General features: G+C 35.2%; 1 protein-coding gene across 1 annotated transcript in view; it reads right to left on the bottom strand.

Annotated features, from left to right (window-relative positions):
* Nucleotides 1-7,512: 7,512 nt before the first annotated feature.
* The window catches only part of LOC150081386 (transmembrane protein 39A), a 49,640-nt gene continuing 40,439 nt past the window's right edge, over nucleotides 7,513-16,713 (bottom strand). The window contains exons 6-7 of the mRNA XM_090379244.1: nucleotides 12,251-12,371; nucleotides 7,513-7,746 (exon numbers count right to left, since the gene is read on the bottom strand). Of these exons, the coding sequence (XP_090235370.1) occupies nucleotides 7,513-7,746; nucleotides 12,251-12,371 (355 nt within the window). The remainder of the gene's footprint in view (nucleotides 7,747-12,250; nucleotides 12,372-16,713) is intronic.

Below are 16,713 nucleotides of genomic sequence, written 5' to 3'. Positions count from 1 at the left end.
GATTTTGAAACCAGATTCAGTAATTTTAAAACAATTGATGACATTGTTCAATATATTTCTTATCCATTTAATGTGGACTTAGATATGAAACAAATTGCAGAAAAAAAAAACGCTGCGATTTTTCACATGGAGAAAATATTACTTGAAAATGAAATTATTACATTGCGAAACAATATCTTTCTGAAAGCCAGATCATCAGAAAAAGACTTTTGGAAATATGTTTGCCGAGAAAAGTACCCAAATGTAAAAAAATGCAGTGAACTTTTAAATTCCTGTTTTGATTCCACATACATTATCTATGTGAATCGGTCTTTTCGTATTTGAAACAAACAAAGATGAAGAATCGCTGTGCTCTTACAGACTTGCATACAGAAGATTCTTTATGGTTGGCATTATCACGGTATATCCCCGATTTTGAAAGCTGGGCAGATGACATGAAGACACAAACTTTGCATAAATTAAAATTTTAAATACGTATGAATTTAAAATAAGAATTCTGAATTGTATTGAATTTTAAAATTTATAAACAACGTTTTTCAATATGTGTTCATTAACTTTTTAACCTTGCGCAAGAAATTTTTGAGATGGTAGATCGCGGCACATTTTGAAAGAAAAAAGTAGATCGCATCACAAATTAAGTTGTTCACCCCTGTTTTAGGGTAACTAACAGTAAGAACAGGTGCACATATATTTGCATATAGATGCTAGGAGTTTAGTAAATAAATTTGATGAATCTGAAGTGTTGGTCAAGATACAAAGGCAGATATTGTTGGGATATGAGAGACGTGGTGTCACACAGATATACACTGATGAGCCAAAACATTATGACCAGTGAGTCGTTATGAAAATTTAAGCAACTGCAGGTGAACTACGGTGCGTACGTGGGTTGGGGCATGGTATAAAAAACACCTGATACTGAGCTCTGTTAATCAGTGTTACTCTTGTTCTTCAGATGGGAAAGGCAGCGGACTTAAGCGAGTTTGACAAAGGCCAAATTATAATGGCCAGATGACTAGGTCAGAGCATATCCAAAACAGCATGGCTGGTGGAGTGATCACTGTCAGCCACGGTTAGTACCTACTGAAAGTGGTCCGAGGAGGGGGAACCCACAAACCGCTGGTGAGGTGTTGGACGATCGTGGCTCATCGATACTCGAGGTGAGTGAAGGCTCTCCTGGATGGTACGTGGCAACAGAAGGGTGACTGTAGCGCAACTCGCCAGTAATTGGAATACTGGTGATGGGAGTAATGTGTCACAACACACACGGTACATCGAACCCTGCTGAAAGTGAGGCTGCGTAGCTGCAGGCCTCTTCGAGTGCCCATGCTAGCCTCGGTTCACCAGTGACAGCACCTACAATGGGCATGCGAGCATCAAAGGTTTGGTGTAGTGGCAGTTTCAGACATGTAGGCACTAGTACTTCCCACAGTTTTGTAAAATTTCTGCTCTTTTTCCTCCACTGCTTTGGAATGTACATGATTCTACTCTTGCCAAGGAAGAAAGAACTAACAACCAATGCGAAGGGTGGAATCATCAACTGTATATTTTTGACCAACTGTATATTTTTAGACATTAGTTTGGAAAACTAATGTCTCGCTCTCACCCATCCATTTGGGCCCTTATACAAAAGATGCAACTGGAGGGAAGATTAAACTAAGCTGGCTCAGCATAATTCAGGTTGTTTGATTTTAAAGAAGCAAGGCATGTATTATGAAATGCAATGTAAACTAAAAATGTTAGCCAGGAATATGATGAAGGTGATTGCATTTTATCAGACTTTTTAAGAGCAGTAGCACACTGTATTTAAATGTATATGTTGCATGTAAATTCTGATGCTTTCATTTATTTAAATGTCTATTTTTTATCCATGTGTAGCTTTGTTTTTTTTCTTATTTGAATAAATATAAAATTACAATTGTCTTTTTTGTTGTTATTAGATATCTGTATAAATTAGATATCAGTATATATCTGTATAATTCATTTACAAATTATTCACCTTTTTGAATTTATACTATTAATATTCATCATTTTTAAAATAATGTGAAACATTTTTTATTAATATCATCACTGTAATAAGAGAATATGAGGAAACAAAATAGGAAACATTTTTTAACACTTAAATGCTAACAGTATACAATCAGTTCACAAACACCACATTACTGACAATAATCAGTTTAATAATATCAAAATCTCAGATTAAAATTTGCAAAATAATCATACAAATTTTAATCAAATGTTTAAGTATTATAATAATCTTATTCACCTTTGCTTTTTCTCTGCATATGTATCAATCACATAATTTATTAATATTTCTGATAATTCATTTGGGCCTTCTATGCTTATCTTCATGCAATATTAGAATAAAAATTACTATTTTTCGCAGGGGGGAAAGAATTTTGTTCCACTGGAGGTGAAAGTCAACCCCAGTTACCACCCTCCCCACATTTCTTTAGCTATCACTGTATGATAGCTAAAGAATTTTTCCTTGAAATTCTGTTAGAACAAGTGGTTATGTATAGTTTTTAGAGAAAAAAAAAAAAAAAAAAAAAGAAAATTGGATATTTTTTCCGGGATAAGCAAAATAAGAAACTAAAGGAAATATTTGTTTTTTAACACTTAAATACTAACGGTATACAATCAGTTCATAAAAATCACATTAATGACAATGGTATCAAAATCACAGATTAAAATTTACAAAATTCATACAAATTATAATCAAAATGTTTTAAGTATTATAATATAGTATTATAATCTTAATAATAACACTTAAGTAATCTTGAGTATTATAATAATAAGAATAAAATGGGATATTTTTTCTGGATACCATGACAAAAGATGCCCCAGATGTGCGATACAAACAACAAGTGAAGAAGCAAAAAATGTGAACAAGTGATTTTATGTATCAATTCTTATCTTTAACTGTTTTGTAAAGTTTTTTTTTTTTATTATATAACATGTTTTTCAATACAAGATGTATTAAAACAATATGGTGGATGTTCTTTATTTATCCTGTTTTTGGCCTACGTAATGTATTTTATAGAATATAAGGCATAGCAGGTATTTTCAAAACTTGAACAAAATAATTTTTTTAATGCTGATTTCTCAATTCTGCATATACAAAAACAATGCAGAAAAAATTCTTTCATCAAAGAAACAAAAATATTGAAAATTTGTTGACCAATGTTACCACATAGAGAATATGGCAAATTCCATATGAAGTGCTAAACAAAAAAAAAATAAAAAATTCTTGCACAAGAATTATTGAAGCAAGGTAAAATACTAAATGGAACTGTGTAGCTCAATCAAAGAGGTTCCTCAAGAATTTGCCCAAACAGAAACCTACAGTGCGCTCAACTAATGCTGTATTTACTAAGGATGCCATGATGATTTCCTGTGCTCTTAAGAAAAATAGGAGCATAGTCTTACTATCAACTCGGCACTTTGATTTGAATATATTAGATGAAACAACTGATTTCAAACCCTAAGTGATACTCGACTACAATAAGTGCAAAGGGGCTGTAGACACTTTGGATTGCATGGTAGGAGAATATACACGCTCCCGTAACACTAAGCGTGGGCCATTGGTGATATTTTTACAAATTCTGAATTTGGCAGCAGTCAATGGATTTGTTCTGTACACAAAGAAATACGAAGATTACAAAAGAGGTAAAACTTTTAGAAGACGCCTATTCCTTGAATAATTAGGAATGAATTTGGTAAAACCGTTAATAGCTGCATGTTCTCAAGAACAGCTACCCAAATACATTAAAAATGCTATTAGTATGATTTGAAAACAGAACGGCAAGGAAAACAGGAACCATGTGGGCAAAATAAAACACCTGGAACTGGTGTGAAATGTGGTCGCTGTACTGCATGCCACAAGAAAACCATGAAAAAATATAGTAATCTGTTTGCAGGAACCGTGCCACTGTAATAACAACGAACTTTACAATCTTATTCAGGGTGCAGACATCGTCAGATTTGTGAACAGCCAGAGACTTGCCTGGTTGGGACATGTTAATGGAATGGATGACAGCAGAACAACTAAGAGGATAATGGAATGGAAACCTATCGGTAGGAGGGCAGGAGGAAGACCGCAGAATAGATGGATGGGTGACGTAGAAGAGAATTTAAAGACCGTGAGAATAAGAAGTTTGACTTCTGGGAGGGCTTACTGGTGGAACATCGTTGAAAAGGCTAAGGCCCACCATGGGTTATAATGCCAGAAGAAGAAGATGCCACTGTAATTAGGTCAACAATATGTCAATCATACAATAACCAGAACAACTAATTTAAATTCAGTGGAATGCACATCTACCGAAACTAGTTAATGTTACAGAACTATTTCGTTATCAGTATTTAACTTAAAAAATTAAATCAAACATAGTTTCTATGTTATTTCTACTAATAAACGTTTATGTAGCTTTGCATTGTGTTTTTTTTTTTTTGTATATTTAGTAAACAGAAAATATTTATTGCTGGGGTCACTTAATGACCCCCACCTGGTTCACATTATATTTTTGACATTATATTTGTGATATCATATGAAAATTATGTCATTAAGCTAAAGGCATATTATAAAAATATTAAAATATACTGGGCTAAAAGTGATAAAAAATCTGGATTAAAATACTGGGATTAAAAGCAATAAATATAAAACAGTGACTAAAAACACAAAAAAAAAAAAAAAAAAAAAAGGAAAGTTTTGGCATCGGTATGATATGATACTCATACCGATGCCAAAATACAGGCATATACAGGCAGTTCCCGCTTTGAGTTTCCGGGGTTTAAGAGGTTTGTTTTTTTTTTTTTTTTCAAGTACCAAGTATCAACAAAATTCATCGAAAATATGAACATTAATTGCAAAAAATGAATGTTAAACATTCGTAAATACTGCATTTCAAACCATGCACGTAGCTATACAATACAGTATACCCTGCTTTACAATATTAATTCCAAACATGTAATCTGTTACCATCGTATCACGAAAATATCATAATGTGAACCTAATAACACATTTGTTTTTCAAATTTTTGCTATATAACTTCCTAAAAGGTCGTTTTTATCATGTAAATTGTATTAGTTACCAATTCAAATCATTAAACGCACTACACTTTCATTTATCATATGTTAGAAGAACCAATTTTGAACGGCTTTGTGTTATTTTTCTAAAACACATTTCTGGAGGTCACTACCATAAAACAATAAAAACAATTTGCACTTTCTGGTTTATTGGGCTATTCTGTTACTGCAAGCAATTATAAATGGGTAGTAAACATACCGATAGCTGGAATTGTGTGGGTTTTTATGTTATTATGGTGAAATGTGTTTGCCCTTTACTGAAATCTTTGATTGTATAAAAAACAAATTTTCAGAATCTTCTCTTCATTCCTTTTTTTTTTTTTAAGCTTCGTAAACTTGCTACTCTGTGCAAATCGTGTTAGTTGCAATTTCTGCATTCTGTTAAAAAATGTTTATGGATGCTATTGAAATTTATAAAGAAAAGATAAGATTATCTTGGAAATAAACACCTCTTGAAGCATTCTTGAAGAAGACGACTCCTTGTGCAACAAAACAACGGGTGCCGAGCCAATAATGAGTGATCAACGAGTCTGCATTTAGTCGATGATGATGAAGAATAAACATTCTTTAACATTTGTAAGTCATAAATAATTTCTCTATTATTATAATTTGCTTGATTTTACAGGCTACGTTTTCATTTCTTTCGATAAATCAATCATTGTTTAAACAACCTAATTAGCTAACTAATTTCATTGTTGAGAACGTAACCCCTATTTTTAACACTGTCTATGGGAAATAAATTCCCGCTTTACGAGCGTGCATGCTAGGCATGAATTAACTCGTAAAGTCAACTACCTGCATATACGAGGCTAAGGATGTTAGGAACTAGAAAACCTTGTGGATTATGTTTAGCTTGCCTTGGAAGAAATGGGGGGATGAAATTCATAGCTTTTCCAAACATGTACTCTCTACCCACTCCTCCCTTGGCAAGGCTATCATTCTTAGTCATGTGTATAAATACCATTGCCCTGGTCATTTTTTCACAGTTGATAAAGGCATCATACCGACACTGAATGCTTTTCTATTTTTAGTTTTTAGTAAATGGTTTATTTTTGTCACTTTTAATCCAATATTGTTTTTACTGCTTTTGACCCAGTATATTTTAATTTGTACATCTCTATGGCAATAAAATCATTTTAATAGCATTGTCACTAGCAGTGTATCATAGTTCCACCTCTTTCAACCAAATCCAAACACGAATTTGTTTGGATTTGGTTGAAATAAAATGAAGCATTTTGATTCCCATCAGCAAATTTGTTTCAGGTTGTGCCGTCAACAGGGAAGGTAACTAAGACTCTCATAGCTTTTTTGTGCATTTTCAAAAGACCTAGAGATATCGTGCATCATACTGCACACTTAAAAACTGAGGGACTCAATTTACAGAAAAACAGTCTGGGCTATTAAAATGTGGAGTACTGATGTTGCATGGCAGTGAAAGGCATAATATATACATCCTATATGACTGTTAGTGATTTTGGTGTGGGAACTTTGAATACTGGAAGGGCTGGGAATAGTTTTTTTTTTGGTTAATGCTGTACAAGTTTTGATTCCTTGCATCACGTTGCCAGTACTAACTTCTCAATCATCCTCCCTCACTATTTAAGGGACCAAACAATAGTTTAGTGGAAAATATTTTGGTGACAATATAGTTTTAAAATTATGTACATCACTGGTTACAACAGAAACCAATGTCATTTTACACAGCAGAGTTCTAGAATTCAATAAAGCAATGGGATAACTATATAAATATGTTCAAGTCAGTTTCCTAAATCCTCCCCCCCACACACACTTTGTAACTTGCTTATTGACTCCTTTATACAAATCAGTTCTATTCTACCTCACATGGATAAATTAAATTGGGTACAACCTTGATAAAACTACCTGACTGTATACTTAAAGGACTCTGGATGGAACTGTTTGCTTTGGTTTCTCTAATAATAACAGGATTGACAAATAAATTTCTATACTGTGACATTCATCTCATGCGATTTAATCTGGTTTATTGTGAAACAGCTGTATATACAGTAATTACTGTTCAGGGTTTATACAATTGAATTGACAGAATTGTGCACAATTTCTAAATTATATTATACAAATCCAAGCTATATGGAGCTGGTATTCAAATGAACTCATATGTATAGTCCCAAAATGTATTTAATATAAATGACTTTCACAAAATTTATTGAGATTTCAAAAAGGGAGGGAGTGAAATGGATAAGCCAAAATATAAACATAGTTTATATTTTGGCTTATCCATTATTAAACAGCCAATCTTCTTGGTATCTTTTGTTAATAAAGTTTATATACATAGGTGAAAAATAAATATTATACATATAAATAATACAATTTTTTTTTGTTGATGGTTTAAATAAAATGCTTTTCGTTTATACATACAAAATTGGAGAGTTTTACAGAGATGGTTATTAATTATTAAGTAACAAACCTTTCTTGTAAAACTTGTTCTTCATAGTAAATTTTTCGGAGAACAAGGTACTCTCTACAAACTTTAAACAATGTAAAACAATTCAGCAGTAAGAGTAATTCCACAGAAATTATATGATTCCAGTCTGATGATCTCACAAGAACTACCATTTGAAGTATGACCAAGACAATCTGTAAGCCCAACAAACTACTTAAGGCTCCCACTGGATTGCTAAATATTGACTGGGTAAAAAAAAAAAAAAAAAAAAAAATTATATATATATATATATATTCTGAAAATCAAAACTGGCATAAGATAATAAAATGGCATATCAAAATAATGAAAGATGTCTATATAATTAACCATTCCACCAGTCTTGATTTTTTAACCTTCCATTACTTTGGAAAAATATACTGAAACTTTGAACAACCTATGTCTCAGTATCAGATGAAAATAACCAGAACTAACAGAAAGAATCATCGTTCTTTCTGTTAGTCACTCCATCCAGGCTTGCTACAAAATGTCTGAAAGGCCCTTAAAACACCCATGTACAATAAAAAGTCAAAACAGTCAGCAAAGAATGATTCCATCAGCATTCAAAAATTAATTTTTGAAGGAATTAGAGATTTTTAAACAGTGGAACTCATTAAATGCTGATAACTACTTTTTAAAAGCCTTAAAATGTGTTTTAACTGAACAACCAATAACAGCAAATATGAAATTTTATATGCATTGTTATATAAAATAAAAATTTTGCCATACATGCCATACATAAAGATACAAATTTAGGGATGACAAAAGGAATGAAGAATGAAATATTATATTTTTCTCAGTGATTACACATAGCTGAAGTAATAAATCCAGTGACATTTATTTCACTGTAATTTTTATGTTACTGCTTTCCATTCATTGATTTTGTGCATGGCAGTTGCATATATAATGGGCAGTCACCCACCTTTCTGCTGGCCATGATTAGCACTTTAATTTTTTCTTTATCCACTCATTTCTTTTTAAAAAAAGGGAAAAATGCACAAAAATTGTTAAATAATTGCACGAGCAAACACTACCATACAGAGTGAAATGGTAGCACTGACAAAACAGCTAGTAAGCAGGCCACACAATATGCAGTGACTCAAAGTTCATTGGTTTGCAAATGTCTAAAAGACCGAGACATGCATCTCAAGTGAGACTGCCCAGCATTTGTCACTTTTTAAAATGTATTAAACAACCTTTACCAAATATTTTTTGCTGGCACATCATAAAACAGGGATTCCACATCTGCAACATAATAAAAAAACGTGTGCAAGCAAATATTATACATAAACAATTCATGGTGAACAGAAAGTCTCCTGAAATATGAATGTAAGTACCATCTCTTGACGTGACGAGGAAGAAAACTAGATATTTACTGAAAAGATTTTTTAAAAAGTTATTTGAATCACTGTTTCTCAAACTTTAAAAGACTAGAGCCATTTCTACTGATGGTGATTTCTCACATACATGAAATTGTTACATAAGATACAAGGGATGTTGCAAAGAGAGTACCGGTGGAAACTTAAATGTCATTATAATGAAATGTCGCTAAATGAACCATTGTTAATTCCCTTAAAAATTTTCAAATGTGTGGCTACTGGTAATGAGTTTCCAGCGGAAGCAGGCTATGTGGAGTCAGTTTCTTGTGGAATTTAAGTTTCATAAAAATAAAACACTTTGTACATAAATGCTTCTAAATATTAATGTTTATTTTCATTCAACCGTAAGAATAAAATTACTGCCAAAACGTCATGAATTTTTTAAGTCATAATTTTAAAAAATGTGAAAAAATCATTAAAGTAAATTTTTTTTTTTTTTTTTAAGGCTTGTTACTTTTTTGCGTCAGTAATATCGTCTGAATCTATTTATTTATCACTTGATTTCATTTCATGAATTACTAGTTCACAAATCCAGAGAATGTATTCAATTTCAGCTCCAAATAAGGTAACTAAAGCTTTCCTTCCAATTTTCAAAAGCTATTTTCTGACTACCAGCTATAAATTGTCTATTGTATAGAGATAAGATATGAGGCATCTACTTGAATATTTCTAAGCAGTTCATACACACACATACACATTATTTGAAACTATTTTGAATGTGTACAAGATTATGTACTTAAAGTTGTAACTACCATCAGGGGTAAAGGGAAGAGTTTTGCTTTCATAAAGGTGACTACAGTGGTCATGGAGACTTTTTGAGTTCTATACAGTGGGACCCACTGATGATGTTACCAACAGCAAATTCTAAATGGGAAGTATTCAAGGAATTAATCTTGGAAGCTACTAGACTTTTCAAACTAACTAAGAAATACTGTTCCCTTGAACATTTAGGCCAAAATGGATGTCATATGAAGTAATGAGGCTCGAGGCAGAGAAGAATTTATATGCACAGAATGCATATAAATTATCAGGCAACGCAGAAGTCTATAACAGATATAAGCTAGTCTCTAATCAAGTCATTGTTCCAGCTCATAGACCTGTAATCAAGTCACTTGATCCTGCTCATAGAACTGACAATCTGAATGAGTATTCTGCATCTACATTCACACATGAGGAGTTATTCAAGGAGGTGAGGGCCAGATGTTTATCAAATTCTAACAAGGAGTTAAATGATTTTGTAATAACTGAGAGCAAAGTGGAAGAGAAATTGAAGTTAAACATAAAAAAGGCACCTGGGGCAGATGGGATCTATCCAGTTATACAGTGGTGGACAAAAAAACTATCACCTTAAAAAAAATTAACATTCGTAGTGAAATGTATAAGATATTGTTTGATTACAGTCATTTTGTTTTGTTGCAAAGCAAAAGGTATTGCATCAGATAATGCTTATATTGCGTCAGACAGTAATTGCAAGGTTTTGCATCAGCTTGTTTCTATAAATATGGCATTGGAAGGGTATACACACTCATTAGTATTCTGTATTGTGGAGGTGTAAGCATGGCTCCGTATGTTCAGTTGACACCAAGGAAAAAAGTGTAGCTGTTGCTCTGCCCCAGGAAGGGCTTTCTATGCATGCTACTGCTGATAAAATAGGACACCACCAGTCAACAGTATCCCGAGTGCTGAAAGTAAAGCATGAAACTGGTGATGTGAAGAGAAGACCCGGATCAGGCCGTAAGAGAGTAACTACGCTTTCCCAAGATTGATATTTGAAATGGCTATGCCTTTGTAATTGCGTAATTTTTGTAATTTTTTTTTATCACACCTGTATACATGCACATTGTAGGGAACCTGAAACATGAAATTGTACTCCAGAGCATCCACACATGAAAAATATTTATACATATATACACTGAGTAAACAGAAATCACGGGATACCTACCTAGTAATGGATAGGCCCATTTTTTGCCCAGTAAGGGCAGTCACACGGCGAGGCATTCAGTCCACTAGTTCATGAAAGCATTCCATAGGTATTTCCATCCATGCTTGCTGCACCGGTGTCCATAATTCCATCACATTCCTGGGTGGAGGATCCAAAGCTCGAATGGACCTTTCCATAGCATCCCAAAGATGCTCCACAGAGTTCATATCAGGTGAATGGGGAAGCCATTCCATGGTGGTAAAATCTGCGGCATGCTCTCCGAACCATGTTCTAGTCACCACGGGAACCATGTGCTTGTCCTGCTGGAAGAGTCCATTACCCTGTAGGTGCACAATGACCAAGAAGGGATGCAGATTGTCTGCAGGGATGGACATGTAACCGGGACCATCCAGAAATGCATCTAGACATACCAGAGGTCCCAACGTGCACCAGTTGAACATGCTCAGACCATTACCGACAGTCCACCTGCCTGAACAGTTCCTTGTTGACATGATGGGTGCATAGCTTCATGCATTTTCCGCCAGATATGCACTCTCCTGTCCGCTCGAAATAACTGTAAACAGGGCTCATCGGACCAGGAGACCCATCTCTAATCATCCAAGGTCCAGTGCTGATGTTCTTGCACCCAGTCAAGGCATAGAGTCCTGTGTCTCGGTGTTAGCAATGGGATTCTGGTGGATTGGCAGCTCCCATAACCTGTTGTGGCTAATGATCGCCTGATGGTCTTGGTGGAGACGTTTCTGGCACATACCTCGTTGAAGTCGGCACTGATTTGTACCACCGCCGACTTCTGGTTGACTGAAACAATGCGAGACAGACGTCAATGGCCACCTTCATCCACCCACAGCGCTGTCCACGATGAGATGTTATTCTGGAAATGCTGTATTCCGATATCCTTGATATTGACGAACGGGAATAGTGCAATTTCTGTACTACTTCTGCGATAGAGTGACCCGTGTGTTGGGCACCCACCATCATTCCTCTTTTAAGATTGGTTAACTCACGATGTTCCTCCATACTGACATCGAATTACCATATACACGAATGCAGTGTACCTATATACCTACCAAGTGGTGGGTTCCTCCACTAGCGAGAGGGGTGAAAGCATCACATTGCCGACGAATTCTGTCCTTTCAGTCTATATATAATACTTGTGAGAGTGTTAAGTTTGATAGCAAGGAAGGTATCACCTAACATACAAGGAAATCAAGATTTTTAGTTTTCACATAGCCATTATTAAAGATAAAATCATATATATCAGGTTATAATGCAAATAAAAACGTGTAGTATCATACTATGCCAGATTGAAATGTCTGTGATCTACAGTTTGAGAACCACCGATGTCACGTAATACCTAAAAAATATATTGGAAAAAATTATAAGAACACTTACATAAAATCGTGAATGGGCGGAGTTCCCTGGCTCAGCAGCATTCACTATCCCTTCTGCCTTAAAAAGTTCTTTTGTATGTTTTACAAGAGCACCATGATTCCACACAACAGAATCTGACCAACTGAAAAAAAAAAAAAAAAAAAAAAATTAAAATTAAATTAAGTGAAACTACGTGTATCACCTAACTCACTAACAACTGGGTATGATCAAATCATTTTCATAAGCATATAAAATTTTTTATAACCAATTAGTGTATATTATAAGGGCTGTTCATGAAAGGAATTTTTATTTTAAAACAGAACAAGGACATTATTTCTGAAAACTTTTACTATCAACTGTTTATATTAGCAGTGTAAATTCATTGCGTTCAGATTTATTAAGAATATCAATACCTAAAATACAGGATTCCCTTACACTATCTTCTGTCTGGCGAACAGAGTGCAATTCTAAAATTCTGTATGTCACTGAAGGGGAACTACACAGAAGATATTGCATAAGGCTTAATAATCAGGTATTGCTCTGGTCAATTGTTATTCACTGGTTCAAACAAAACCCATATTTACAAATTGATACATTCTTTAGCAAACTTAAGTTTACTTGTGATTAAGTGCAAAAATGAGGGCTACTGTCCTACTTGTGTGATGCTTTATAGTTCTTATACACCTGAACCTTTGCCCTAAATTTAATTTAGGGCAAAGGTTCAGGTCAGATGATCGATGGGCACAGTAAATTAAAACTCAAGTTTTAATTTACTGTACCCATCAATCATTTGACCATATTATGAATACAGCTCATCGCTGGTTTTTGGGTCTTTCAGTGAGAATGCTTACCTATGCACTATATGGGGGGATTGTCAAGGGCACTTCTCCTATGAATCCGGGTCTTAACATTTCCACATGCGGTGCAATGTGTGCACTGCCTGTAGTGGGATGAAATGGGGCCACAGGAGAGATTAATGTAAAGAGTGAGGAAATCAAGTGGAAATTTAGTATTTTTATGGGTAAATTTGAGTGCTTGAAGGAGTTGAACCCCTTGAAGGAATTAAAATGGGAGCCCCATAACGTGCTCAGCTGCCCAGCTCAAATGACAGTTATTTGTTATTATTTTTTTTTTTTTTAGGAGCATTAGCAACTAAGGCCATATTGCTCCGGAGATATGCGGTGGTCATTCCCTGACCTTTCCGCATCCTCCGTATTTGGCGGTCACGGGCTCAAACCCCGGTCTAATCAGGAAGCATGTGCTACGCACTGCCGCTCCTGCCCATGGAGTTGCATCAAATGACAGTGCCTACTCATATCAAGCAATGCAATGGGATCACAAGAGTAGAAGGTGCTGGTCTCGTGGGAAGTAACTATTGTTGGTAACTAAGTATATAATAAATTCTTATAACCAATTAGTCTATTATAATTTGAGAGCTGTTCATGAAAGATAGAATAGTTAAAAATTTTATAAAATTACAGAGACAAAAAGGGAAAATAATATTCTTGATTTGATTATCAGCAATGACTCAATGTACTGAGAATCTCCAGGTAAGAGAAGCACTAGATGGCAATGATCATAGTGTATTATGTGGATATTGGTTGTTAGGATTTTAGGCACATCAGCAACTAAGGCCATATTGAGCCATATACAGGGTGTTTCAATTAAACGTTTCAGAACTTCTAAGAGGGGTAGGGTACATCCTGACAACTCGAAATCATATAGCAATGTGGGGTCGGAAATGCTTTCTTGAAGCGGTGTTGTACACAGAAGCACCATAAAGAAAAGAGACATTAAGTGAGAAATCGTTTTAATAATACATGAAAAGAAGCAAAAGGTACATGGATTAAAGTAAGTGTTCGAAGTTTCTTCCACGGGCTACAATGCACGCCTCACATCTCCGACGCATGGACATCCGAACATTCTGGAATACTCCAGGCGAATTTCGAATTTCTTCGGCAGCTACTGCGATTCTTGCAACCAGCTCCTCAGCATTGTCAACAGGGGTGTCATAAACTAGCGATTTCATATGACCCCAGAAATAAAAATCGAGACATGATAGGTCGGGTGACCGAGCAGGCCAACGCACGGGACCACCACGTCCCGTGCGTTGGCCTGCGAGATCACCTCATCGGACCTTACCTGTTACCATGTCGTCTAACCGGACCTATCTACTTGATCTTTCTGCAGCAAGTATTGCCACAACTTTTGAGAGATGAACAGATTTCTGCATCGACGCAACAGACAATGTGGTTCCAACACGATGGAGCCCCTGCCCATTATAGCGTAGATGTTCGTAACTACCTGGATGTCACATTTGGTCAACAGTGGATCGGACGTGGTGGTCCCGTGCGTTGGCCTGCTCGGTCACCCGACCTATCATGTCTTGATTTTTATTTCTGGGGTCATATGAAATCGCTAGTTTATGACACCCCTGTTGACAATGCTGAGGAGCTGGTTGCAAGAATCGCAGTAGCTGCCGAAGAAATTCGAAATTCGCCTGGAGTATTCCAGAATGTTCGGATGTTCATGCGTCGGAGATGTGAGGCGTGCATTGTAGCCCGTGGAAGAAACTTCGAACACTTACTTTAATCCATGTACCTTTTGCTTCTTTTCATGTATTATTAAAACGATTTCTCACTTACGGTCTCTTTTCTTTATGGTGCTTCTGTGTACAACACCGCTTCAGGAAAGCATTTCCGACCCCACATTGCTATATGATTTCGAGTTGTCAGGATGTACCCTACCCCTCTTAGAAGTTCTGAAACGTTTAACTGAAACACCCTGTATAATACAACTATAAATTGTGTGTTCTGTGGTTGATTTGCTGTTTGCTGGATGAAAAACCCAAGTTTCTGGGAGAAAAAAAGCATGCTACTGTAACCTGAGACCAACTAACTCTGCCACATTGTCAAAAAGTCCATAAAAATTTCTTGCATCATCAACGAGATTCAAACTCAGGTCTTTTCCACCTGGTGTGTAAAAGTTGGTGATTATATCAACTGTGCTAACCATGAGGGCTTACATAGAATGGAATTTATTTAAATATATAACTACTTTTGAATGTAAAAGGAAAGGACTTTGCTTTTTATAAAGGTGACTATAACAGTCTTACACATTTCTTAAATTCTTTTCAGCATGACAATTTGAAGACTTTTTACAGGGTTGATAGAAATGAGTATTCAGGAAAGTAATTGTAGAAGCTATTAAGTTTTTTATGCCAACTAAAAGATAATGTTCAAAGTTTATACCTAAATGGATTCAGGTGACTGTTGAGATTAGGTGCAGTGAAAAAAATAGTTGGGTTGATTATAAATTATCAGTGGACACAAAACCTGCAGTTAAGTACACATTAGTGCATAATGAAATTACACAGGAGTTAGACTTACTAAGGCAGTTTACAAGAAGTCTTTGGAAAAGGATAGTTTTAGGAGAAATGTGAAACTTTACCTTTAGCCAGAGAAACACAAAGATAAGTTACAAAAAAATTCTTTCTTATGTTAACTACAAAGAAAATTCATACCCAGTAGTGATGTACTGGATATGAATGGAATAATTATTGATGATCCTGTACATGTTGCTTGCTGACAAACTGAACAAATACTATCCATTCACATTTGAAAAAAAAAAAAAAAAAAAATTAGGGATGGGGATACTAGATATACATTAATTCTAACTGGAAGTTAAAATAAATATGTAAATAAGATATGTGGGCTGGTGGGAGCTATACAATTATACTGAGAGGCAGAAAAACAAGTAAGCAAACCTTTAGCTATAATTATGAGAGCATCCTTGTATTCAGGTGAGGTCCCTATGGGCTGGAGATTGTAAATGTATCTGGAATTCACAAAAGGGGGATCAAAGGGTGACAGGAGTAATTACACCTGTAAGGGAAAATAATGGAGTCACTGGTTTTTGAGAAGTAATGCAGGATTATCTATGCAGTTATATGGTAATCGCAGCACGGATTTGTTAAGGGGTGATCTTGTCTGACCAATCTAATTAGCTACTATGATGCATTAAGAAGCAACTGGATGGAAAAAAATAATTTTGACACCACACATTCAGATTCCATTAAAGCTTTACTGTTCCACATTAATGATTGCTGTACAAACTGGAGTAGTGTGGCACTGAGGACAAATTACCGACATGAATAAAGGGATTGTTCAGTGGCCGGAGACAGAGTGGTTATTGATGGGCACTCTTCTTCTTGGACTTATGAGTGGGATTCCACAGGATTCAGTGTTGGACTCATTCTTTTAATATTTATGAATGATATTGGTATAGCCATATTTTAAAGTATAATGTCAAGTCAGATAACAAAAAGTAGGCAGGGTGGTTATTTTGTAGTAATCTGGATATACAACTCCAACAAGATGTGGATAAATTGGGCAGATGGGCTGAGAAGTGGCAATCAAAGTTTAACATTGACAAATGCAAGGTACTGCATTTTGGTAGCAATAATCCCAGAATAACACATGATC

Source organism: Mastigoproctus giganteus, chromosome 8 (genome assembly GCF_048544385.1).
Source record: "Mastigoproctus giganteus isolate SK-2022 chromosome 8, ASM4854438v1, whole genome shotgun sequence".
In the NCBI taxonomy this organism is placed as follows: domain Eukaryota; kingdom Metazoa; phylum Arthropoda; class Arachnida; order Uropygi; family Thelyphonidae; genus Mastigoproctus; species Mastigoproctus giganteus.
This window is presented reverse-complemented; position numbering and strand designations above follow the sequence as displayed.